The sequence below is a fragment of the Chiloscyllium plagiosum genome, unplaced genomic scaffold (assembly GCF_037043375.1).
Source record: "Chiloscyllium plagiosum isolate Xiang-an unplaced genomic scaffold, Cpla_swu_hap1 HiC_scaffold_13, whole genome shotgun sequence".
Taxonomy (NCBI): domain Eukaryota; kingdom Metazoa; phylum Chordata; class Chondrichthyes; order Orectolobiformes; family Hemiscylliidae; genus Chiloscyllium; species Chiloscyllium plagiosum.
The window spans coordinates 23,914,433-23,940,760 of NW_028270151.1; the positions used below are offsets into that span (position 1 = coordinate 23,914,433).

Here is a 26,328-nt window from a genome sequence, read left to right on the forward strand (position 1 = left end):
GGGCTCTGTCAAGCTCAAGTCAAATAAGGATGGCACATCACCTACCTCCACTGGTGTGGTCGAACGAAGGCCCTGTGCGAGCTGAGGGAGTCGATCCACTGATGCGCTTCCAGTCCAAATCATCTGTCTTGGATTGTGTCCAACTGCACAGGTTGCTGTCAAAATTGCAGCCCAGTGCACAACCTGTGGGATTAATAAAGAATTAATAAAGATTCATCAAGATTGATCGGAAATATGCACATTATTGCATCACAATAGCTAAAAACATCCACAATTGAAATAAATATGAAAAGATATTACGATACAATATTATAGCCTCATTGTCTATTGGATAATTTCTGTCAATTGAACCTTGACGTCGCTGACTATTAATAATGGACATTTGTTGTGAAGCACAATTGTCTTTTACTCAGGAGGAGTGAGAAAAGAAATAAAGGAAAAGAACAGGTACAAACACATGATCTCAAACTTACTTTTCTCAACACAGCCACTCTCTTCCATCCAGTCTCCTAGAACAACATCAGCTGCTTCACAGGCTGAAGCGTACGCCTCCAGAGCATTGCACAACAGGACAGCATCTCCTCCAGAAGCACAATGATCATATACACAGCTCTCAAAGTACAACTGAGGAGGGATGTACCAGTGACAATTTTTGAAAGGACCATTGCCTGCCAAGATAATCTTGCAGTATTCCTCGGCCTCTTCTTTCGATGCTGGATCGCAGGTCGCTGGTGGTAGAGACGTTTCATTACACCTACACAAGGAAACACATGTATGAAATCTCTCCAAAAGGAAAAAATATCCCTACTTTATTTAATCCACATCAAATTTCAATGAATGCATAAGGGCAGACAATGAGATCTGCGATCAAAATTATTCCCCCAAAGTACATGCAAAAATATGTAGCGTGCTCTTAATACGCAATCTGTAGTACTTCACTGGAATACCAATTCTGGAAAATTCATTTCAGATATTCTCACTGAAACACTGACATTCAACAGAGCTACACGCACACTTTCATTACAGTCATTTACAGGAAATTCCAGCCATGCCCTCATATCTATTAATTCTTTTTCGGCAACCAACTAATCCACTACCTCTCTGCAAACGTCTCACCAGCGACACTACATAGAGTGTAATTTACTCTTCACTGTATGAAATACTCACAACCAGTCATTGTCAAGAACTCTCCAGCTGTTTCCAAACTGATTGGAATCCATGGCCAGAATCCCATCAGGCTTCAAGAAGTCATCAAGTGGGTCGTCAGTGTAGGTACCACACAAGCCACACAGCTGTCCTTTGTATCTCTCATCCACCACTACAAACAGCTCATGATCACCATTAAACTTCAGCTGAACACCAAAGTTGGTCTGGACGATGACAAACGATCCTACCATTGATACGCTTACTGAAGAATGGGGTGTCACAGGGAGCTCAACCTTCACTCCATCAACCTAAGCAAAAGATTACCAACATTACTGATACAACAGTCACAATCACTGCAGTTACCTTTCTTCAACATTACGCTCATTCTGTCAACGCTACCAATCAGAAACATTACTCACATAAACAAGGTTATTTTTCCTCACTGCAATATGAATGTCAGCAAACTGGAGAGCAATGGAATTAATCATAGACCATGTTGGGTTGCCTCTGTGTTCATTCCTGCTTGTCACCGAGAAACGAACAGATGTATTTCCACAAGTCTCAGTCACAGTATAATTGCAAGTACCCTGGAAGTGATACAGTTTCCCATCAAACGTCGTATAGTGCGGGTCCCCGTAAATGTGGCACTTCGCAGTGTCTGCCCGGTAACATCCCAAATTTCCATCCTGCACTTTGCAAATTTCCGCTGGTCCACAAGACGCTGCTTCACATACTACGTGGTTATTTCCAGTACATCGACACCGCTGGAGACATCCCTCTTCCCAGAACGTTGCTCCTTTCTGACAGACAAACAGCAAGTGTTATTTTCAAAACTGCTGCGTGCTCCTCATGAAATCACAAAGTTGCATGAATGCACGTGAAACAGCCAAACGGGACCAAAAAGCCCTCCAACTTACTTCGTAGTATTTGTCGTTGTGGATGCAGCCACAGTTCTGAGCGGGCACACACGTGCTTCCACTGAGAACAAACCCAATGTTACACACGCAGTCCTCCACACATGGCTTGCTGCAGTTCTCTGGAGCAAATCGGTCTGTACATGTGGCTGGACAAGCACTGCCACATAGACTGTACTGGCTATTGGCTCGACAGGAAACAGCTGAAAACAAGGAAGATACAATCAAATCTTTTGAACTTCTCACACCATGTTTCCCATGACTATGGCAATCGGGAAGGATGGCTTTTGCAGCAAATGCTTTCTGAAACATTGGATCTCTGGAATGGAAAGTATAAAGCTTAGCATGCGACCAAACCAAAACTGAAGCAAGCTAACAGGAAATAGCAATTCTGTCACAAAAGAAACTATAACACACAATAATGAAAACATTTTCCTTTGTCTTAAATAGGAAATTATTAATGCAAAACAATGGAAGCTCACTAATACGTACGACAGAAAGTGGAGTTTCTCCAAGGTGCAATGGTCACTCCTGCACTTTGACACGCATGTGCGTAGATTTTGAGGGTATCGCACAGAGCATCTTGGCTTCCAGCCAACAGACACAGTTCAACAACACAGCTTTCAAAGAATCCATTGGGATTTACTACAGAGTGGCACTGTGCAAATGGACCTTGTTGACTGGTGATCAGACCACAGAAGGCATCACTTTGGTAAAGTTTCTCCTCATCAGGCTCACACTTCGCAGGTTCGACTGGGTCACAACCTGGTTCTTCCGGTGGCACCTTCCAGCTATTTCCAAACTCATTTGAATCTTTGGCTTGTTCTCCATCAGGTTTCATGTAATCATCCTTTCTCATTCCATTGTAGTTGCCGCACATACCGCAAGTCTGATTGAAATATGTACTCGGCACTTTCACTTCCACTGAGTGATCAACGTCATATGAAACAGAGAGCCCAAAATCTGTCACCAGGACCACGTAGTCTCCACTCCTACTCACGTTCAAGGTGCCATTGACTAATTTGACAGGTAACGTCTGCCACACGTTATCCACCTGACACAAGAGGAAAATGGTGATTCAACAACAGCTTTTCTAGCATACTCCAGCATTCTTTCATTCAACATGCACAACAAACGTGAACAGCAATTTGCATACAGCAATGTACAGTAAACGCTATACTTCACATCAGATTGGTGCACATGGTACACACGTTCATTTTGTTCTGTTTCACTTTAGATCCAAGTCGCAAATGTCATGATAATCATTTCACCTTTGCAATATACTCCTAGTCATTCACCTCCCATTCTAATTGAATTATCAAGTAAAGGATATTTCAGACTAAAGTCAGCATTTTAGAAAACCCAACTAGTAGTTACACACGTACCAACACACGGTGACATTCCCGCTTCACAATCCAAACACTGTGACCGTGAACAGCCACTCGAACTCTCTGAACATAAGAAACTTTAGCGTTGCCTCGATGTTCATTCTTTGCTTCGATGTTAAAGTATGGAAGAGTTGAGGAATTTGTACACAGCTTGGCGATAGTATATGTACACGTCCCCATGAAATGATGCGTCGCCTTGTCAAACGTATTGTAGTGTGGGTCGTTATGAACTCTGCAGATGCCGTACGTGTGCTCATAGCAACCAGGAACTCCGTCCACAACTCCGCAGTATGAATCCGTGCCACACGTTGTGTTCCAGCAAACTAGTTTACTGCCTGCAGAAGGACAACTGCATTTTGTTGAACAGGTATCATCTGTCCAGAATGCAGATCCCACTGGATAATGTTTGCCTTCAGACCAGCAACCACACTGATCTCTTCGCACACACCTGTCATTGTACAAAACGTACCCACGGTCACACAGACAGCCTTCCAAGCATGGCTGGGAGCAGCTGGATGGAGCATTGGGATTGACACAGGTAGCAGGACATGCTGAGCCACAATGCTCATAGTGACTATTCACTCCACACTTTAAAGCTGGGAAGAGAATTCAAAAGGAGAGTCAACATATTTTACATTAAATTATTAGATAAAGGAATTTAATGAAAACTAAATAGTTCAAAGTGACCCAAAGTTTTTCTGTCTCCATCACATATAACTTATTCATCAAACAAAAATACTCTCAAACACTTACGGCAGAAGGTCGCGTTCCTCCAGGCTTCCACTCTCACTCCCTTCGACTGGCATGCATCTGCGTAGGATTGCAAACTACTGCACAGAGAGCCTGTATGCATGTCCAATGCGCACAAGTCGTACACACATTCAGCAAAATAAACCATCGGGTCCACGACAGAGTGGCACGCTTTGAACGGACTGCCTGGATCCACAATTATGCCACAGTAAGATTTACTTTCTATCATCTGCTTTTTGTCATCAGTACAATTTGGTCTGATACCAACGTCAGGAGCACACCTGCAAGAACAGCAGCACCTCCAATGAGAAACATACGTTTAAAAGCTAGCAGAAGGTCGACATGCAAATGGAATAATGGTAGTGATTTAAAACTCGCAGGTTTTATGAAGGAACAGAGACAGCCAGAAACCTCCCATACACCGCACCTCGTATCATTTCCACTCTGCCAGCTGTTTCCCAAACTGACGGAATCGGGCTCCATCACTCCATCCGGATTGAGGAAATCGTCTCTTCTATCATCATTGTAGTTTCCACACATTCCACACACCTTCCCCTTGAAAACACTGGGAAGGGTTACAACTGCTCGATGCTTCCCATCAAACTTCACTCTCAATCCAAAATCGGTGCTAACAACCACATACTTTCCACTTCGGCCAACTTCAACACCAGGCGAGACTGACACAGGTAGCACCTCCACTTCTCCATCGACCTGGAAACGTGCAAAACCACATTGATTCATTCCTCAGCAAACCCACCGTTCAATATGCTTGATGAAGTCCTCAAAATATCAAATTCTTACCTTCACCACGTGTCCCTTCTCCAGTACTATTCTATGATTGTAAACATTAACGTTGACATGTTTAACGTACGACACGTAGGAATTCCCTGATCTGCGCTCATTTGCAGCTTCAACATTGAAATACGGCAGAGCACTGCTGGCGTCACAGAGTTTCGATAGGGTATATGTGCATGTTCCCATGAAGTCATGTGATTGCTTATCAAAAGTGTTGTAGTGAGGATCACCTTGCACGATGCAAGAAGATTCTAAAAAATTGGAAATGATGTAGAAAATAAAAGTCAGTTGGTATTGTCACAATCCATTGAAAAACAAGTTGGATTTGCTCCCAATCGATGGCTCTATTTTCTTTCTACACAAATGCTTGAGAATCACTTCAGAGAAAAGTCACTCGTCCCATTCTCGGGACAAGTAGCTTCTCTTACAAACAAAGGTTCAACAGGTTGCTTCGGGGTATATACTGGAATCTACAACAATGAGAGGTGCTCTCGTTGAAACATTCAACAACCTGAGGGAACAGGACACGGTCGATGATGAAGGACATTTTGCCTAGTCACAGACACTACAACGAGGAGGACGCAGTCTGTGCCATGGGATGACTAGACAAACAACTGCTCAGCTTCCACACTTTGGTGTTTGACTTCTGCAGCAATATTTGCAATCAGCTTGAAGCTGACTTCACCCATTTTTTTTTCACATTACCAAATTATCAAATTTACACCTATTCAGAGTGAAAGTGAGGACTGCAGATGCTGGAGATCAGAGCTGAAAATGTGTTGCTGGAAAAGCGCAGCAGGTCAGGCAGCATCCAAGGAGCAGGAGAATCGACGTTTCCTGAAGAAGGGCTCATGCCCGAACCTGCTGCGCTTTTCCAGCAACACATTTTCAGACCTATTCAGAGTGAGCCAACATTTTAAGGACAATCAAATAGAATCCGCACCAGTTTGTCTTAATTGATACAAATGTAGGATCAGCAAACAAAGTCGCAGTTTCTAGTTATACCTTGACAAATCCTTGTCAATAAGACAGCAACAAATCACTTTTATCAAGGATCCAGATCATATACAGCCTGCTTTCATTTACCTGTTGTGACAGGAGGCATGGTACTGGTTGGAGTTGGAGTGCTCACTGTGCTTGTTATGTCACAATTGTCTGCAGAGAAAATAATATATGGATAAATTCAGAAGAATCTAGAGGACTGAGATGAGGCAAAAGGTTTCACGCAGTCCTTTGTGAATCCTTGGAACTCTGTCCCCCTGAAGCCTGTGGATTATACATCATGCTGAAGTAGAGAAACATTTAGGAATCACAAGGAATCAAAGCATATGGAAAACAGGTTGTAAAGTCAAGCTGAGGCACAAGATCACCCACAATTACATTGAGTGACACAATGTGATAGGGGAGGGAAATAGCTTACTCCTACTCCAACAGCTTCAGATCTGACTCATGTTCATCTCCAATCTATTCCTGATGAAGAACTTATGCTCGAAACATCGATACTCCCGCTCCTCGGATGTTCCCTGACCGGCTGTGCTTTTCCAGCACCACGCTCTCGACTCCTCCTGCATTTTTACTTAAGTCATGCAATTGATCAATTACAGCAGACATTAGAAAATTAGTCACATTTACAAACCTCCACAACATCCAGAATGGAAGGAAATGTCATCTACAGCGACATCACTACGATAGTCATTGCCCCGGACTGCTTCAATGAGAATCTATAAGAGGAAGCATCAGAATAACAGCAGGCAGAAGATGCCAATGCCAAAGTAAACAACAGAATATCAGCGAACACAAAACAAGGATTGATGAGGGCCGAGTGGTAGATGTGATCGATATGGACTTCAGTAAGGCGATCGACAAGGTTCCCCAAGGGAGACTGATCAGCAAGGTTCGATCTCACGGAAACAGGGAGAACTAGCCATTTGGATACAGAACTGGCTCAAAAATAGAAGACAGAGGATGGTCGTGGAGGGTTGTTTTTCCAACTGGAGGCCTGTGACCAGTGGAGTGCCACAAGGATCAGTGCTGGGTGCTCTACTTTTAGTCATTTACATCAATGATTTGGATGTGAGCATAAGAGGTACAGTTACTAAGTTTGTAGATGACACCAAAATTGGAGATATAATGGACAATGAAGAGGGTTACCTCAGATTACAACAGTATCTTGACCACATGGGCCAATGGGCTGAAAAGTGGCAGATAGAGTTTAATTCAGATAAATGTGAGGTGCTGTATTTTGGGAAAGCAAATCTTAGCAGGACTTATACACTTAATGGTAAGGTCCTAGGGAGTGTTGCTGAACAAACAGACCTTGGAGTGCAGGTTCATAGCTCCTTGAAAGTGGAGTCGCAGATAGATAGGATAGTGAAGAATGCATTTGGTATGCTTTCCTTTATTGGTCAGAGTAGCGAGTACAGGAGTTGGGATGTCATGTTGCGGCTGTACAGTACATTGATTAGGCCGCTGTTGGAATATTGAAATTCTGGTCTCCTTCCTATCGGAAAGTAGTTGTGAAACTTGAAAGGGTTCAGAAAAGATTTACAAGGATGTTGCCAGGGTTGGAGGATTTGAGCTATAGGTTTGTGCTGAACAGGCTGGGGTGTCGGAGGCTGAGGAGTGATCTTATAGAGGTTGACAAAATTATGAGGGGCATGGACAGGGTAAATAGGCAAAGTCTTTTCTCTGGGGTCGGGGAATCCAGAACTAGAGGGCATAGGTTTAGGGTGAGAGGGTTAAGATATAAAAGAGACCTATGGGGCAGCTTTTTCAAACAAAGAGTGGTAAGTGTATGGAATGAGCTGCCAGAGGAAGTAGTGGAGGCTGGTACAATTGCAACATTTAAGAGGCATTTGGATGGGTATATGAATAGGAAGGGTTTGGAGGGATATGGGCCGGGTGCTGGCAGGTGGGACTAGATTGGGTTGAAATATCTGGTCGGCATGGACGGGTTGGACCGAAGGGTCTGTTTCCATGCTGTAAATCACTATGACTAAATTTCCCGTAGTGTTAGCAAAAGGGGTAAATGTAGGGGAATAGGTCTGGGTGGGTTGTGCTTCGGCAGGTCGGTGTGGACTTGTTGGGCCGAAGGGCCTCTTTCCACACTGTACGTAATCTAATCTAATCGAATGTAGGACATCATTTCATGGGGTATTTCATGTTAAAACAGCTTCTGCATTTCTCTACTAATTTGTATTTAATTTAATTTGATATGGAATGAAGAAAAATCTGCTTGCCTTCTAATTAAATATGCAAGCTATGCGAATGCTTCAAAAAGAGAAGTACAGCCAAAAAAAAAATCACTAAATTATTAGCCACACAGCTTACCTGAGATTTTCCAGACAGGTGTAGGTCCACTGCTGCTGCGATCCACTGGTTTCCTTTATTGCCTCTCTCTGACCAGATCAGTATCGGGGGAAGCCCAACTTCTAGCTGGTAAACATTCAAAGCCATGCTCTGAGCCACTCCATACATGTGGTACCAGAATCGCATACACTGATCCCCTGTCTTATCGCACAGAGCACTGACCAGTTGGGCTAAATCTCCTTCGCTGCCTTCATTGCCTTCAATATAGATGTAGTAGCCACCTGGACATACAGTTAAGCTCACTGGTTACAAACAAATCATGGGCTCTGTCAACCTCAAATCAAATAAGGATGGCACATCACCTACCTCCACTGGTGTGGTCGAACGAAGGCCCTGTGCGAGCTGAGGGTGTCGATCCACTGATGCGCTTCCAGTCCAAATCATCTGTCTTGGATTGTGTCCAACTGCACAAGTCGCTGTCAAAACTGCAGCCCAGTGCACAACCTGTGGGATTAATAAAGAATTAATAAAGATTCATCAAGATTGATCGGAAATATGCACATTATTGCATCACAATAGCTAAAAACATCCACAATTTCTCAGCAGAGAGCGGCGCGAGCTGGGCGGAAGTGAGGTTGGAGTGCAGAGCTGGTCGGGAAGGTAAGTGATTGATATTTGAGTGGGTGTGTTCACAGGTAAGCTACTCAGTGTTCTTGCTTTGGAGACGAAGTGTAGAGTAATGGCAGCGCAGGCAGTGGAATGTTCCTCCTGCCGGATGTTTGAGGTAGGGGTGACCACCGATACTCCTGCCGACTTCATCTGCAGGAAATGCAGTCAGATTCTGCTCCTCACAGAACGAGTTAGGGAACTGGAACTGGAGTTGGATGAACTGAGGATTATTCGAAAGGCTGAGAAGGTGATAGATAGAAGCTACAGGGACATAGTTACGCCAGAGAACAGAGATAGCTGGGACAGTTAGAGGTGGGAAGGGGAGGAAGCAGGCAGTGCAGGGATCCCCTGTAGTCATTCCCCTAAACAATAGGTATACCGCTTTGGACACTGGTGGGGGGGACAGCCTAGCAGGGGTAAGCTGCAGTGACCGGGTCTGTGGCATGAGGTCTGGCTCTGAGACTCGGAAGGGAAAGGGGGAGAGGAGGAGAGCGCGAGTTATAGGAGACTCTCTCGTTAGAGGGACAGACAGGCGGTTCTGTGGGCATGGGCGAGACTCTCGGATGGTTTGTTGCCTCCCGGGTGCCAGGGTCCGAGACGTCTCGGATCGTGTCTTCAGAATCCTTAAGGGGGAGGGTGTGCAGCCAGAAGTCGTGGTGCACGTTGGCACCAACGACATATGTAGGAAGAGAGGTGGGGAGGTCATTCAAGAGCTCAGGGAGTTAGGCTGGAAGCTGAAAGCTAGGACAGACAGAGTCGTCATCTCTGGGTTGTTGCCGGTGCCACGTGACAGTGAGGCAAGGAATAGGGAGAGAGTGCAGTTGAACACGTGGCTGCAAGGATGGTGTAGGAGGGAGGGCTTCAGGTATTTGGACAATTGGACTGCATTCTGGGGAAGGTGGGACCTGCACAAGCAGGACGGGTTGCACCTGAACCAGAAGGGCACCAATATCCTGGGGGGTAGGTTTGCTAGCTATCTTCGGGGGGGTTTAAACTAATTTGGCAGGGGGATGGGATCCGGACTTGTAGTCCAGCAAGTAGGCTAGCTGTTTGTCAGGATGTCCAAGTGTGTGGGGAGGCTGTGAAGAAGGTAGCACTGACAGGGAATACTTGCGGACACAGAGATGGGTTCAAGTGCGTATACTTCAACGCAAGGAGTATCAGAAATAAGGTCGGTGAACTTAAGGCGTGGATAGGTACCTGGGACTACGATGTTGTGGCCATCACGGAAACGTGGATAGAAGAGGGACAGGAATGGTTGTTGGAGGTTCCTGGTTACAGATGTTTCAGTAGGATTAGGGAGGGTGGTAAAAAAGGAGGGAGGGTGGCGTTGCTAATTAGAAATGGTATAACAGCTGCAGAAAGGCAGTTCGAGGGGGATCTGCCTTTAGAGGTATTATGGGCTGAAGTCAGAAATAGGAAAGGTGCAGTCACCTTGTTGGGTGTTTACTATAGGCCCCCCAATAGCAGCAGAGATGTGGAGAAACAGATTGGGAAACAGATTTTGGAAAGGTGCAGAAGCCACAGGGTAGTAGCCATGGGCGATTTCAACTTCCCAAATATTGATTGGAAGCTCTTTAGATCAAGTAGATTGGATGGGGCGGTGTTTGTGCAGTGTGTCCAGGAAGCTTTTCTAACACAGTATGTAGATTGTCCGACCAGAGGGGAGGCCATTTTGGATTTGGTACTCGGTAATGAACCGGGACAAGTGATGGGCTTGTTAGTGGGTGAACATTTTGGTGATGGTGACCACAATTCTGTGACTTTCACCTTGGTTATGGAGAGAGATAGGTGCGTGCAACAGGGTAGGTTTTACAATTGGGGGGAAGGGTAATTACGATGCTGTAAGACAGGATCTGAGGAGCATAAGTTGGGAGCATAGGCTGTCGGGGAAGGATGTCGTGGAAATGTGGAACTTTTTCAAGGAACTGATACGACGTGTCCTTGATATGTATGTACCGGTCAGGCAGGAAAGAAATGGTCGTGTGAGGGAACCTTGGTTGACGAGGGAGGTTGAATGTCTTATAAAGAGGAAGAAGGAGGCTTACATAAGGTTGAGGAAACAAGGTTCAGACAGAGCAGTGGAGGGATACAGGATAGCCAGAAGGGACCTGAAGAAAGGGATTAGGAGAGCCAAGAGAGGGCATGAAAAATCTCTGGCGGATAGGATCAAGGATAACCCAAAGGCATTTTATGCGTATGTGAGAAACATGAGAATGACGAGAACGAGGGTAGGTCCAATCAAGGACAGTAGTGGGAGACTGTGTATTGAGTCGGAAGAGATAGGAGAGGTCTTGAATGAGTACTTTTCTTCAGTATTTACGAATGAGAGCAACCGTATTGTTGAAGAGGAGAGTGTGAAACGGACTGGTAAGCTAGAGGAGATACATGTTAGGAAGGAAGATTTGTTGGACATTTTGAACAACTTGAGGATAGACAAGTCCCCCGGGCCTGATGGGATATATCCTAGGATTATGTGGGAAGCAAGAGAGGAAATTGCAGTACCGTTGGCAATGATCTTTTCATCTTCACTGTCAACGGGGGTGGTACCAGGGGACTGGAGAGTGGCGAATGTTGTGCCCCTGTTCAAAAAAGGGAATAGGGGTAACCCCGGGAATTACAGGCCAGTTAGTCTTACTTCGGTGGTAGGTAAAGTAATGGGAAGGGTACTGAGGGATAGGATTTATGAGTATCTGGAAAGGCACTGCTTGATTAGGGACAGCCAGCACAGATTTGTGAAGGGCAGGTCTTGCCTTACAAGTCTGATTGAATTCTTTGAGGAGGTGACCAAGCATGTGGATGAGGGTAGAGCAGTGGATGTAGTATACATGGATTTTAGTAAGGCATTTGATAAGGTTCCCCATGGTAGGCTTATGCGGAAAGTCAGGAGGCATGGGATAGAGGGAAATTTGGCCAATTGGATAGAAAACTGGCTAACCGGTCGAAGTCAGAGAGTGGTGGTAGATGGTAAATATTCAGCCTGGAGCCCAGTTACAAGTAGAGTTCCGCAGGGATCAGTTCTGGGTCCTCTGCTGTTCGTAATTTTTATTAATGACTTGGATGAGGGAGTCGAAGGATGGGTCAGTAAATTTGCAGATGATACGAAGATTGGTGGAGTTGTGGATAGTGAGGAGGGCTCTTGTCGGTTGCAAAGGGACTTGGATATGATGCAGAGCTGGGCTGAGGAGTGGCAGATGGAGTTCAACCCTGCCAAGTGTGAGGTGGTCCATTTTGGAAAGACAAATAAGAATGCGGAATACAGGGTTAACGGTAGGGTTCTTAGTGAGGTGGAGGAACAGAGGGATCTTGGGGTCTATGTTCATAGGTCTTTGAAAGTTGCCACTCAGGTGGATAGAGCTTGTAAGAAGGCCTATGGTGTATTAGCGTTCATTAGCAGAGGGATTGAATTCAAGAGTCATGAAGTGATGTTGCAACTGTGCAGGACTTTGGTTAGGCCACATTTGGAGTACTGTGTGCAGTTCTGGTCGCCTCACTTTAGGAAAGATGTGGAAGCTTTGGAGAGGGTGCAGAGAAGATTTACCAGGATGTTGCCTGGAATGGAGAATAGGTCGTACGAGGATAGGTTGAGAGTGCTAGGCCTTTTCTCATTGGAACGGCGAAGGATGAGGGGTGACTTGATAGAGGTTTATAAGATGATCAGAGGAATAGATAGAGTAGACAGTCAGAAACTTTTTCCCTGGGTACAACAGAGTGTTACAAGGGGACATAAATTTAAGGTGAAGGGTGGAAGGTATAGGGGAGATGTCAGGGGTGGGTTCTTTACCCAGAGAGTGGTGGGGGCATGGAATGCGCTGCCTGTGGGAGTGGGAGAGTCAGAATCTTTGGTGACCTTTAAGTGGCAATTGGATAGGTACATGGATGGGTGCTTAAGCTAGAACAAATGTTCGGCACAACATCGTGGGCCGAAGGGCCTGTTCTGTGCTGGATTGTTCTATGTTCTATGTTCTAACCTTGACGTCGCTGACTATTAATAATGGACATTTGTTGTGAAGCACAATTGTCTTTTACTCAGGAGGAGTGAGAAAAGAAATAAAGGAAAAGAACAGGTACAAACACATGATCTCAAACTTACTTTTCTCAACACAGCCACTCTCTTCCATCCAGTCTCCTAGAACAACATCAGCTGCTTCACAGGCTGAAGCGTACGCCTCCAGAGCATTGCACAACAGGACAGCATCTCCTCCAGAAGCACAATGATCATATACACAGCTCTCAAAGTACAACTGAGGAGGGATGTACCAGTGACAATTTTTGAAAGGACCATTGCCTGCCAAGATAATCTTGCAGTATTCCTCGGCCTCTTCTTTCGATGCTGGATCGCAGGTCGCTGGTGGTAGAGACGTTTCATTACACCTACACAAGGAAACACATGTATGAAATCTCTCCAAAAGGAAAAAATATCCCTACTTTATTTAATCCACATCAAATTTCAATGAATGCATAAGGGCAGACAATGAGATCTGCGATCAAAATTATTCCCCCAAAGTACATGCAAAAATATGTAGCGTGCTCTTAATACGCAATCTGTAGTACTTCACTGGAATACCAATTCTGGAAAATTCATTTCAGATATTCTCACTGAAACACTGACATTCAACAGAGCTACACGCACACTTTCATTACAGTCATTTACAGGAAATTCCAGCCATGCCCTCATATCTATTAATTCTTTTTCGGCAACCAACTAATCCACTACCTCTCTGCAAACGTCTCACCAGCGACACTACATAGAGTGTAATTTACTCTTCACTGTATGAAATACTCACAACCAGTCATTGTCAAGAACTCTCCAGCTGTTTCCAAACTGATTGGAATCCATGGCCAGAATCCCATCAGGCTTCAAGAAGTCATCAAGTGGGTCGTCAGTGTAGGTACCACACAAGCCACACAGCTGTCCTTTGTATCTCTCATCCACCACTACAAACAGCTCATGATCACCATTAAACTTCAGCTGAACACCAAAGTTGGTCTGGACGATGACAAACGATCCTACCATTGATACGCTTACTGAAGAATGGGGTGTCACAGGGAGCTCAACCTTCACTCCATCAACCTAAGCAAAAGATTACCAGCATTACTGATACAACAGTCACAGTCACTGCAGTTACCTTTCTTCAACATTACGCTCATTCTGTCAACGCTACCAATCAGAAACATTACTCACATAAACAAGGTTATTTTTCCTCACTGCAATATGAATGTCAGCAAACTGGAGAGCAATGGAATTAATCATAGACCATGTTGGGTTGCCTCTGTGTTCATTCCTGCTTGTCACCGAGAAACGAACAGATGTATTTCCACAAGTCTCAGTCACAGTATAATTGCAAGTACCCTGGAAGTGATACAGTTTCCCATCAAACGTCGTATAGTGCGGGTCCCCGTAAATGTGGCACTTCGCAGTGTCTGCCCGGTAACATCCCAAATTTCCATCCTGCACTTTGCAAATTTCCGCTGGTCCACAAGACGCTGCTTCACATACTACGTGGTTATTTCCAGTACATCGACACCGCTGGAGACATCCCTCTTCCCAGAACGTTGCTCCTTTCTGACAGACAAACAGCAAGTGTTATTTTCAAAACTGCTGCGTGCTCCTCATGAAATCACAAAGTTGCATGAATGCACGTGAAACAGCCAAACGGGACCAAAAAGCCCTCCAACTTACTTCGTAGTATTTGTCGTTGTGGATGCAGCCACAGTTCTGAGCGGGCACACACGTGCTTCCACTGAGAACAAACCCAATGTTACACACGCAGTCCTCCACACATGGCTTGCTGCAGTTCTCTGGAGCAAATCGGTCTGTACATGTGGCTGGACAAGCACTGCCACATGGACTGTACTGGCTATTGGCTCGACAGGAAACAGCTGAAAACAAGGAAGATACAATCAAATCTTTTGAACTTCTCACACCATGTTTCCCATGACTATGGCAATCGGGAAGGATGGCTTTTGCAGCAAATGCTTTCTGAAACATTGGATCTCTGGAATGGAAAGTATAAAGCTTAGCATGCGACCAAACCAAAACTGAAGCAAGCTAACAGGAAATAGCAATTCTGTCACAAAAGAAACTATAACACACAATAATGAAAACATTTTCCTTTGTCTTAAATAGGAAATTATTAATGCAAAACAATGGAAGCTCACTAATACGTACGACAGAAAGTGGAGTTTCTCCAAGGTGCAATGGTCACTCCTGCACTTTGACACGCATGTGCGTAGATTTTGAGGGTATCGCACAGAGCATCTTGGCTTCCAGCCAACAGACACAGTTCAACAACACAGCTTTCAAAGAATCCATTGGGATTTACTACAGAGTGGCACTGTGCAAATGGACCTTGTTGACTGGTGATCAGACCACAGAAGGCATCACTTTGGTAAAGTTTCTCCTCATCAGGCTCACACTTCGCAGGTTCGACTGGGTCACAACCTGGTTCTTCCGGTGGCACCTTCCAGCTATTTCCAAACTCATTTGAATCTTTGGCTTGTTCTCCATCAGGTTTCATGTAATCATCCTTTCTCATTCCATTGTAGTTGCCGCACATACCGCAAGTCTGATTGAAATATGTACTCGGCACTTTCACTTCCACTGAGTGATCAACGTCATATGAAACAGAGAGCCCAAAATCTGTCACCAGGACCACGTAGTCTCCACTCCTACTCACGTTCAAGGTGCCATTGACTAATTTGACAGGTAACGTCTGCCACACGTTATCCACCTGACACAAGAGGAAAATGGTGATTCAACAACAGCTTTTCTAGCAGACTCCAGCATTCTTTCATTCAACATGCACAACAAACGTGAACAGCAATTTGCATACAGCAATGTACAGTAAACGCTATACTTCACATCAGATTGGTGCACATGGTACACACGTTCATTTTGTTCTGTTTCACTTTAGATACAAATAGTAAAATGTCATGATAATCATTTCACCTTTGCAATATACTCCTAGTCATTCACCTCCCATTCTAATTGAATTATCAAGTAAAGGATATTTCAGACTAAAGTCAGCATTTTAGAAAACCCAACTAGTAGTTACACACGTACCAACACACGGTGACATTCCCGCTTCACAATCCAAACACTGTGACCGTGAACAGCCACTCGAACTCTCTGAACATAAGAAACTTTAGCGTTGCCTCGATGTTCATTCTTTGCTTCGATGTTAAAGTATGGAAGAGTTGAGGAATTTGTACACAGCTTGGCGATCGTATATGTACACGTCCCCATGAAATGATGCGTCGCCTTGTCAAACGTATTGTAGTGTGGGTCGTTATGAACTCTGCAGATGCCGTACGTGTGCTCATAGCAACCAGGAACTCCGTCCACAACTCCGCAGTATGAATCCGTGCCACACGTTGTGTTCCAGCAAACTAGTTTACTGCCTGCAGAAGGACAACTGCATTTTGTTGAACAGGTATCATCTGTCCAGAATGCAGATCCCACGGGATAATGTTTGCCTTCAGACCAGCAACCACACTGATCTCTTCGCACACACCTGTCATTGTACAAAACGTACCCACGGTCACACAGACAGCCTTCCAAGCATGGCTGGGAGCAGCTGGATGGAGCATTGGGATTGACACAGGTAGCAGGACATGCTGAGCCACAATGCTCATAGTGACTATTCACTCCACACTTTAAAGCTGGGAAGAGAATTCAAAAGGAGAGTCAACATATTTTACATTAAATTATTAGATAAAGGAATTTAATGAAAACTAAATAGTTCAAAGTGACCCAAAGTTTTTCTGTCTCCATCACATATAACTTATTCATCAAACAAAATACTCTCAAACACTTACGGCAGAAGGTCGCGTTCCTCCAGGCTTCCACTCTCACTCCCTTCGACTGGCATGCATCTGCGTAGGATTGCAAACTACTGCACAGAGAGCCTGTATGCATGTCCAATGCGCACAAGTCGTACACACATTCAGCAAAATAAACCATCGGGTCCACGACAGAGTGGCACGCTTTGAACGGACTGCCTGGATCCACAATTATGCCACAGTAAGATTTACTTTCTATCATCTGCTTTTTGTCATCAGTACAATTTGGTCTGATACCAACGTCAGGAGCACACCTGCAAGAACAGCAGCACCTCCAATGAGAAACATACGTTTAAAAGCTAGCAGAAGGTCGACATGCAAATGGAATAATGGTAGTGATTTAAAACTCGCAGGTTTTATGAAGGAACAGAGACAGCCAGAAACCTCCCATACACCGCACCTCGTATCATTTCCACTCTGCCAGCTGTTTCCCAAACTGACGGAATCGGGCTCCATCACTCCATCCGGATTGAGGAAATCGTCTCTTCTATCATCATTGTAGTTTCCACACATTCCACACACCTTCCCCTTGAAAACACTGGGAAGGGTTACAACTGCTCGATGCTTCCCATCAAACTTCACTCTCAATCCAAAATCGGTGCTAACAACCACATACTTTCCACTTCGGCCAACTTCAACACCAGGCGAGACTGACACAGGTAGCACCTCCACTTCTCCATCGACCTGGAAACGTGCAAAACCACATTGATTCATTCCTCAGCAAACCCACCGTTCAATATGCTTGATGAAGTCCTCAAAATATCAAATTCTTACCTTCACCACGTGTCCCTTCTCCAGTACTATTCTATGATTGTAAACATTAACGTTGACATGTTTAACGTACGACACGTAGGAATTCCCTGATCTGCGCTCATTTGCAGCTTCAACATTGAAATACGGCAGAGCACTGCTGGCGTCACAGAGTTTCGATAGGGTATATGTGCATGTTCCCATGAAGTCATGTGATTGCTTATCAAAAGTGTTGTAGTGAGGATCACCTTGCACGATGCAAGAAGATTCTAAAAAATTGGAAATGATGTAGAAAATAAAAGTCAGTTGGTATTGTCACAATCCATTGAAAAACAAGTTGGATTTGCTCCCAATCGATGGCTCTATTTTCTTTCTACACAAATGCTTGAGAATCACTTCAGAGAATAGTCACTCGTCCCATTCTCGGGACAAGTAGCTTCTCTTACAAACAAAGGTTCAACAGGTTGCTTCGGGGTATATACTGGAATCTACAACAATGAGAGGTGCTCTCGTTGAAACATTCAACAACCTGAGGGAACAGGACACGGTCGATGATGAAGGACATTTTGCCTAGTCACAGACACTACAACGAGGAGGACGCAGTCTGTGCCATGGGATGACTAGACAAACAACTGCTCAGCTTCCACACTTTGGTGTTTGACTTCTGCAGCAATATTTGCAATCAGCTTGAAGCTGACTTCACCCATTTTTTTTTCACATTACCAAATTATCAAATTTACACCTATTCAGAGTGAAAGTGAGGACTGCAGATGCTGGAGATCAGAGCTGAAAATGTGTTGCTGGAAAAGCGCAGCAGGTCAGGCAGCATCCAAGGAGCAGGAGAATCGACGTTTCCTGAAGAAGGGCTCATGCCCGAACCTGCTGCGCTTTTTCCAGCAACACATTTTCAGACCTATTCAGAGTGAGCCAACATTTTAAGGACAATCAAATAGAATCCGCACCAGTTTGTCTTAATTGATACAAATGTAGGATCAGCAAACAAAGTCGCAGTTTCTAGTTATACCCTGACAAATCCTTGTCAATAAGACAGCAACAAATCACTTTTATCAAGGATCCAGATCATATACAGCCTGCTTTCATTTACCTGTTGTGACAGGAGGCATGGTACTGGTTGGAGTTGGAGTGCTCACTGTGCTTGTTATGTCACAATTGTCTGCAGAGAAAATAATATATGGATAAATTCAGAAGAATCTAGAGGACTGAGATGAGGCAAAAGGTTTCACGCAGTCCTTTGTGAATCCTTGGAACTCTGTCCCCCTGAAGCCTGTGGATTATACATCATGCTGAAGTAGAGAAACATTTAGGAATCACAAGGAATCAAAGCATATGGAAAACAGGTTGTAAAGTCAAGCTGAAGCACAAGATCACCCACAATTACATTGAGTGACACAATGTGATAGGGGAGGGAAATAGCTTACTCCTACTCCAACAGCTTCAGATCTGACTCATGTTCATCTCCAATCTATTCCTGATGAAGAACTTATGCTCGAAACATCGATACTCCCGCTCCTCGGATGTTCCCTGACCGGCTGTGCTTTTCCAGCACCACGCTCTCGACTCCTCCTGCATTTTTACTTAAGTCATGCAATTGATCAATTACAGCAGACATTAGAAAATTAGTCACATTTACAAACCTCCACAACATCCAGAATGGAAGGAAATGTCATCTACAGCGACATCACTACGATAGTCATTGCCCCGGACTGCTTCAATGAGAATCTATAAGAGGAAGCATCAGAATAACAGCAGGCAGAAGATGCCAATGCCAAAGTAAACAACAGAATATCAGCGAACACAAAACAAGGATTGATGAGGGCCGAGTGGTAGATGTGATCGATATGGACTTCAGTAAGGCGATCGACAAGGTTCCCCAAGGGAGACTGATCAGCAAGGTTCGATCTCACGGAAACAGGGAGAACTAGCCATTTGGATACAGAACTGGCTCAAAAATAGAAGACAGAGGATGGTCGTGGAGGGTTGTTTTTCCAACTGGAGGCCTGTGACCAGTGGAGTGCCACAAGGATCAGTGCTGGGTGCTCTACTTTTAGTCATTTACATCAATGATTTGGATGTGAGCATAAGAGGTACAGTTACTAAGTTTGTAGATGACACCAAAATTGGAGATATAATGGACAATGAAGAGGGTTACCTCAGATTACAACAGTATCTTGACCACATGGGCCAATGGGCTGAAAAGTGGCAGATAGAGTTTAATTCAGATAAATGTGAGGTGCTGTATTTTGGGAAAGCAAATCTTAGCAGGACTTATACACTTAATGGTAAGGTCCTAGAGAGTGTTGCTGAACAAACAGACCTTGGAGTGCAGGTTCATAGCTCCTTGAAAGTGGAGTCGCAGATAGATAGGAAAGTGAAGAATGCATTTGGTATGCTTTCCTTTATTGGTCAGAGTAGCGAGTACAGGAGTTGGGAAGTCATGTTGCGGCTGTACAGTACATTGATTAGGCCGCTGTTGGAATATTGAAATTCTGGTCTCCTTCCTATCGGAAAGTAGTTGTGAAACTTGAAAGGGTTCAGAAAAGATTTACAAGGATGTTGCCAGGGTTGGAGGATTTGAGCTATAGGTTTGTGCTGAACAGGCTGGGGTGTCGGAGGCTGAGGAGTGATCTTATAGAGGTTGACAAAATTATGAGGGGCATGGACAGGGTAAATAGGCAAAGTCTTTTCTCTGGGGTCGGGGAATCCAGAACTAGAGGGCATAGGTTTAGGGTGAGAGGGTTAAGATATAAAAGAGACCTATGGGGCAGCTTTTTCAAACAAAGAGTGGTAAGTGTATGGAATGAGCTGCCAGAGGAAGTAGTGGAGGCTGGTACAATTGCAACATTTAAGAGGCATTTGGATGGGTATATGAATAGGAAGGGTTTGGAGGGATATGGGCCGGGTGCTGGCAGGTGGGACTAGATTGGGTTGAAATATCTGGTCGGCATGGACGGGTTAGACCGAAGGGTCTGTTTCCATGCTGTAAATCACTATGACTAAATTTCCCGTAGTGTTAGCAAAAGGGGTAAATGTAGGGGAATGGGTCTGGGTGGGTTGTGCTTCGGCAGGTCGGTGTGGACTTGTTGGGCCGAAGGGCCTCTTTCCACACTGTACGTAATCTAATCTAATCGAATGTAGGACATCATTTCATGGGGTATTTCATGTTAAAACAGCTTCTGCATTTCTCTACTAATTTGTATTTAATTTAATTTGATATGGAATGAAGAAAAATCTGCTTGCCTTCTAATTAAATATGCAAGCTATGCGAATGCTTCAAAAAGAGAAGTACAGCCAAAAAAAAAATCACTAAATTATTAGCCACACAGCTTACCTGAGATTTTCCAGACAGGTGTAGGTCCACTGCTGCTGCGATCCACTGGTTTCCTTTATTGCCTCTCTCTGACCAGATCAGTATCGGGGGAAGCCCAACTTCTAGCTGGTAAACATTCAAAGCCATGCTCTGAGCCACTCCATACATGTGGTACCAGAATCGCATACACTGATCCCCTGTCTTATCGCACAGAGCACTGACCAGTTGGGCTTTGTCTCCTTCGCTGCCTTCATTGCCTTCAATATAGATGTAGTAGCCACCTGGACATACAGTTAAGCTCACTGGTTACAAACAAATCATGGGCTCTGTCAACCTCAAATCAAATAAGGATGGCACATCACCTACCTCCACTGGTGTGGTCGAACGAAGGCCCTGTGCGAGCTGAGGGTGTCGATCCACTGATGCGCTTCCAGTCCAAATCATCTGTCTTGGATTGTGTCCAACTGCACAGGTCGCTGTCAAAACTGCAGCCCAGTGCACAACCTGTGGGATTAATAAAGAATTAATAAAGATTCATCAAGATTGATCGGAAATATGCACATTATTGCATCACAATAGCTAAAAACATCCACAATTTCTCAGCAGAGAGCGGCGCGAGCTGGGCGGAAGTGAGGTTGGAGTGCAGAGCTGGTCGGGAAGGTAAGTGATTGATATTTGAGTGGGTGTGTTCACAGGTAAGCTACTCAGTGTTCTTGCTTTGGAGACAAAGTGTAGAGTAATGGCAGCGCAGGCAGTGGAATGTTCCTCCTGCCGGATGTTTGAGGTAGGGGTGACCACCGATACTCCTGCCAACTTCATCTGCAGGAAATGCAGTCAGATTCTGCTCCTCACAGAACGAGTTAGGGAACTGGAACTGGAGTTGGATGAACTGAGGATTATTCGAGAGGCTGAGAAGGTGATAGATAGAAGCTACAGGGACATAGTTACGCCAGAGAACAGAGGTAGCTGGGACAGTTAGAGGTGGGAAGGGGAGGAAGCAGGCAGTGCAGGGATCCCCTGTAGTCATTCCCCTAAACAATAGGTATACCGCTTTGGATACTGGTGGGGGGGACAGCCTAGCAGGGGTAAGCTGCAGTGACCGGGTCTGTGGCATGAGGTCTGGCTCTGAGACTCGGAAGGGAAAGGGGGAGAGGAGGAGAGCGCGAGTTATAGGAGACTCTCTCGTTAGAGGGACAGACAGGCGATTCTGTGGGCATGGGCGAGACTCTCGGATGGTTTGTTGCCTCCCGGGTGCCAGGGTCCGAGACGTCTCGGACCGTGTCTTCAGAATCCTTAAGGGGGAGGGTGTGCAGCCAGAAGTCGTGGTGCACGTTGGCACCAACGACATATGTAGGAAGAGAGGTGGGGAGGTCATTCAAGAGCTCAGGGAGTTAGGCTGGAAGCTGAAAGCTAGGACAGACAGAGTCGTCATCTCTGGGTTGTTGCCGGTGCCACGTGACAGTGAGGCAAGGAATAGGGAGAGAGTGCAGTTGAACACGTGGCTGCAAGGATGGTGTAGGAGGGAGGGCTTCAGGTATTTGGACAATTGGACTGCATTCTGGGGAAGGTGGGACCTGCACAAGCAGGACGGGTTGCACCTGAACCAGAAGGGCACCAATATCCTGGGGGGTAGGTTTGCTAGCTATCTTCGGGGGGGTTTAAACTAATTTGGCAGGGGGATGGGATCCGGACTTGTAGTCCAGCAAGTAGGCTAGCTGTTTGTCAGGATGTCCAAGTGTGTGGGGAGGCTGTGAAGAAGGTAGCACTGACAGGGAATACTTGCGGACACAGAGATGGGTTCAAGTGCGTATACTTCAACGCAAGGAGTATCAGAAATAAGGTCGGTGAACTTAAGGCGTGGATAGGTACCTGGGACTACGATGTTGTGGCCATCACGGAAACGTGGATAGAAGAGGGACAGGAATGGTTGTTGGAGGTTCCTGGTTACAGATGTTTCAGTAGGATTAGGGAGGGTGGTAAAAAAGGAGGGGGGGTGGTGTTGCTAATTAGAAATGGTATAACAGCTGCAGAAAGGCAGTTCGAGGGGGATCTGCCTTTAGAGGTATTATGGGCTGAAGTCAGAAATAGGAAAGGTGCAGTCACCTTGTTGGGTGTTTACTATAGGCCCCCCAATAGCAGCAGAGATGTGGAGAAACAGATTGGGAAACAGATTTTGGAAAGGTGCAGAAGCCACAGGGTAGTAGCCATGGGCGATTTCAACTTCCCAAATATTGATTGGAAGCTCTTTAGATCAAGTAGATTGGATGGGGCGGTGTTTGTGCAGTGTGTCCAGGAAGCTTTTCTAACACAGTATGTAGATTGTCCGACCAGAGGGGAGGCCATTTTGGATTTGGTACTCGGTAATGAACCGGGACAAGTGATGGGCTTGTTAGTGGGTGAACATTTTGGTGATGGTGACCACAATTCTGTGACTTTCACCTTGGTTATGGAGAGAGATAGGTGCGTGCAACAGGGTAGGTTTTACAATTGGGGGGAAGGGTAATTACGATGCTGTAAGACAGGATCTGAGGAGCATAAGTTGGGAGCATAGGCTGTCGGGGAAGGATGTCGTGGAAATGTGGAACTTTTTCAAGGAACTGATACGACGTGTCCTTGATATGTATGTACCGGTCAGGCAGGAAAGAAATGGTCGTGTGAGGGAACCTTGGTTGACGAGGGAGGTTGAATGTCTTATAAAGAGGAAGAAGGAGGCTTACATAAGGTTGAGGAAACAAGGTTCAGACAGAGCAGTGGAGGGATACAGGATAGCCAGAAGGGACCTGAAGAAAGGGATTAGGAGAGCCAAGAGAGGGCATGAAAAATCTCTGGCGGATAGGATCAAGGATAACCCAAAGGCATTTTATGCGTATGTGAGAAACATGAGAATGACGAGAACGAGGGTAGGTCCAATCAAGGACAGTAGTGGGAGACTGTGTATTGAGTCGGAAGAGATAGGAGAGGTCTTGAATGAGTACTTTTCTTCAGTATTTACGAATGAGAGCAACCGTATTGTTGAAGAGGAGAGTGTGAAACGGACTGGTAAGCTAGAGGAGATACATGTTAGGAAGGAAGATTTGTTGGACATTTTGAACAACTTGAGGATAGACAAGTCCCCCGGGCCTGATGGGATATATCCTAGGATTATGTGGGAAGCAAGAGAGGAAATTGCAGTACCGTTGGCAATGATCTTTTCATCTTCACTGTCAACGGGGGTGGTACCAGGGGACTGGAGAGTGGCGAATGTTGTGCCCCTGTTCAAAAAAGGGAATAGGGGTAACCCCGGGAATTACAGGCCAGTTAGTCTTACTTCGGTGGTAGGTAAAGTAATGGGAAGGGTACTGAGGGATAGGATTTATGAGTATCTGGAAAGGCACTGCTTGATTAGGGACAGCCAGCACAGATTTGTGAAGGGCAGGTCTTGCCTTACAAGTCTGATTGAATTCTTTGAGGAGGTGACCAAGCATGTGGATGAGGGTAGAGCAGTGGATGTAGTATACATGGATTTTAGTAAGGCATTTGATAAGGTTCCCCATGGTAGGCTTATGCGGAAAGTCAGGAGGCATGGGATAGAGGGAAATTTGGCCAATTGGATAGAAAACTGGCTAACCGGTCGAAGTCAGAGAGTGGTGGTAGATGGTAAATATTCAGCCTGGAGCCCAGTTACAAGTAGAGTTCCGCAGGGATCAGTTCTGGGTCCTCTGCTGTTCGTAATTTTTATTAATGACTTGGATGAGGGAGTCGAAGGATGGGTCAGTAAATTTGCAGATGATACGAAGATTGGTGGAGTTGTGGATAGTGAGGAGGGCTCTTGTCGGTTGCAAAGGGACTTGGATATGATGCAGAGCTGGGCTGAGGAGTGGCAGATGGAGTTCAACCCTGCCAAGTGTGAGGTGGTCCATTTTGGAAAGACAAATAAGAATGCGGAATACAGGGTTAACGGTAGGGTTCTTAGTGAGGTGGAGGAACAGAGGGATCTTGGGGTCTATGTTCATAGGTCTTTGAAAGTTGCCACTCAGGTGGATAGAGCTTGTAAGAAGGCCTATGGTGTATTAGCGTTCATTAGCAGAGGGATTGAATTCAAGAGTCATGAAGTGATGTTGCAACTGTGCAGGACTTTGGTTAGGCCACATTTGGAGTACTGTGTGCAGTTCTGGTCGCCTCACTTTAGGAAAGATGTGGAAGCTTTGGAGAGGGTGCAGAGAAGATTTACCAGGATGTTGCCTGGAATGGAGAATAGGTCGTACGAGGATAGGTTGAGAGTGCTAGGCCTTTTCTCATTGGAACGGCGAAGGATGAGGGGTGACTTGATAGAGGTTTATAAGATGATCAGAGGAATAGATAGAGTAGACAGTCAGAAACTTTTTCCCTGGGTACAACAGAGTGTTACAAGGGGACATAAATTTAAGGTGAAGGGTGGAAGGTATAGGGGAGATGTCAGGGGTGGGTTCTTTACCCAGAGAGTGGTGGGGGCATGGAATGCGCTGCCTGTGGGAGTGGGAGAGTCAGAATCTTTGGTGACCTTTAAGTGGCAATTGGATAGGTACATGGATGGGTGCTTAAGCTAGGACAAATGTTCGGCACAACATCGTGGGCCGAAGGGCCTGTTCTGTGCTGGATTGTTCTATGTTCTATGTTCTAACCTTGACGTCGCTGACTATTAATAATGGACATTTGTTGTGAAGCACAATTGTCTTTTACTCAGGAGGAGTGAGAAAAGAAATAAAGGAAAAGAACAGGTACAAACACATGATCTCAAACTTACTTTTCTCAACACAGCCACTCTCTTCCATCCAGTCTCCTAGAACAACATCAGCTGCTTCACAGGCTGAAGCGTACGCCTCCAGAGCATTGCACAACAGGACAGCATCTCCTCCAGAAGCACAATGATCATATACACAGCTCTCAAAGTACAACTGAGGAGGGATGTACCAGTGACAATTTTTGAAAGGACCATTGCCTGCCAAGATAATCTTGCAGTATTCCTCGGCCTCTTCTTTCGATGCTGGATCGCAGGTCGCTGGTGGTAGAGACGTTTCATTACACCTACACAAGGAAACACATGTATGAAATCTCTCCAAAAGGAAAAAATATCCCTACTTTATTTAATCCACATCAAATTTCAATGAATGCATAAGGGCAGACAATGAGATCTGCGATCAAAATTATTCCCCCAAAGTACATGCAAAAATATGTAGCGTGCTCTTAATACGCAATCTGTAGTACTTCACTGGAATACCAATTCTGGAAAATTCATTTCAGATATTCTCACTGAAACACTGACATTCAACAGAGCTACACGCACACTTTCATTACAGTCATTTACAGGAAATTCCAGCCATGCCCTCATATCTATTAATTCTTTTTCGGCAACCAATTAATCCACTACCTCTCTGCAAACGTCTCACCAGCGACACTACATAGAGTGTAATTTACT

At 45.1% G+C, this 26,328-nt stretch overlaps 1 protein-coding gene across 1 annotated transcript in view; it reads right to left on the bottom strand.

Annotated features, from left to right (window-relative positions):
- The window catches only part of LOC122555641 (IgGFc-binding protein-like), a 128,899-nt gene that overhangs the window by 41,412 nt on the left and 61,159 nt on the right, over positions 1-26,328 (bottom strand). The window contains exons 18-45 of the mRNA XM_087993366.1: positions 25,657-25,937; positions 21,261-21,398; positions 20,916-21,175; positions 19,222-19,306; positions 18,672-18,740; positions 17,591-17,835; positions 17,217-17,500; positions 16,793-17,070; positions 16,038-16,636; positions 15,144-15,705; positions 14,655-14,854; positions 14,157-14,537; positions 13,759-14,045; positions 13,065-13,345; positions 8,669-8,806; positions 8,324-8,583; positions 6,630-6,714; positions 6,080-6,148; positions 5,000-5,244; positions 4,626-4,909; positions 4,202-4,479; positions 3,446-4,044; positions 2,553-3,114; positions 2,064-2,263; positions 1,566-1,946; positions 1,168-1,454; positions 474-754; positions 46-183 (exon numbers count right to left, since the gene is read on the bottom strand). Of these exons, the coding sequence (XP_087849492.1) occupies positions 46-183; positions 474-754; positions 1,168-1,454; positions 1,566-1,946; positions 2,064-2,263; positions 2,553-3,114; positions 3,446-4,044; positions 4,202-4,479; positions 4,626-4,909; positions 5,000-5,244; positions 6,080-6,148; positions 6,630-6,714; positions 8,324-8,583; positions 8,669-8,806; positions 13,065-13,345; positions 13,759-14,045; positions 14,157-14,537; positions 14,655-14,854; positions 15,144-15,705; positions 16,038-16,636; positions 16,793-17,070; positions 17,217-17,500; positions 17,591-17,835; positions 18,672-18,740; positions 19,222-19,306; positions 20,916-21,175; positions 21,261-21,398; positions 25,657-25,937 (7,757 nt within the window). The remainder of the gene's footprint in view (positions 1-45; positions 184-473; positions 755-1,167; positions 1,455-1,565; positions 1,947-2,063; positions 2,264-2,552; positions 3,115-3,445; positions 4,045-4,201; positions 4,480-4,625; positions 4,910-4,999; positions 5,245-6,079; positions 6,149-6,629; positions 6,715-8,323; positions 8,584-8,668; positions 8,807-13,064; positions 13,346-13,758; positions 14,046-14,156; positions 14,538-14,654; positions 14,855-15,143; positions 15,706-16,037; positions 16,637-16,792; positions 17,071-17,216; positions 17,501-17,590; positions 17,836-18,671; positions 18,741-19,221; positions 19,307-20,915; positions 21,176-21,260; positions 21,399-25,656; positions 25,938-26,328) is intronic.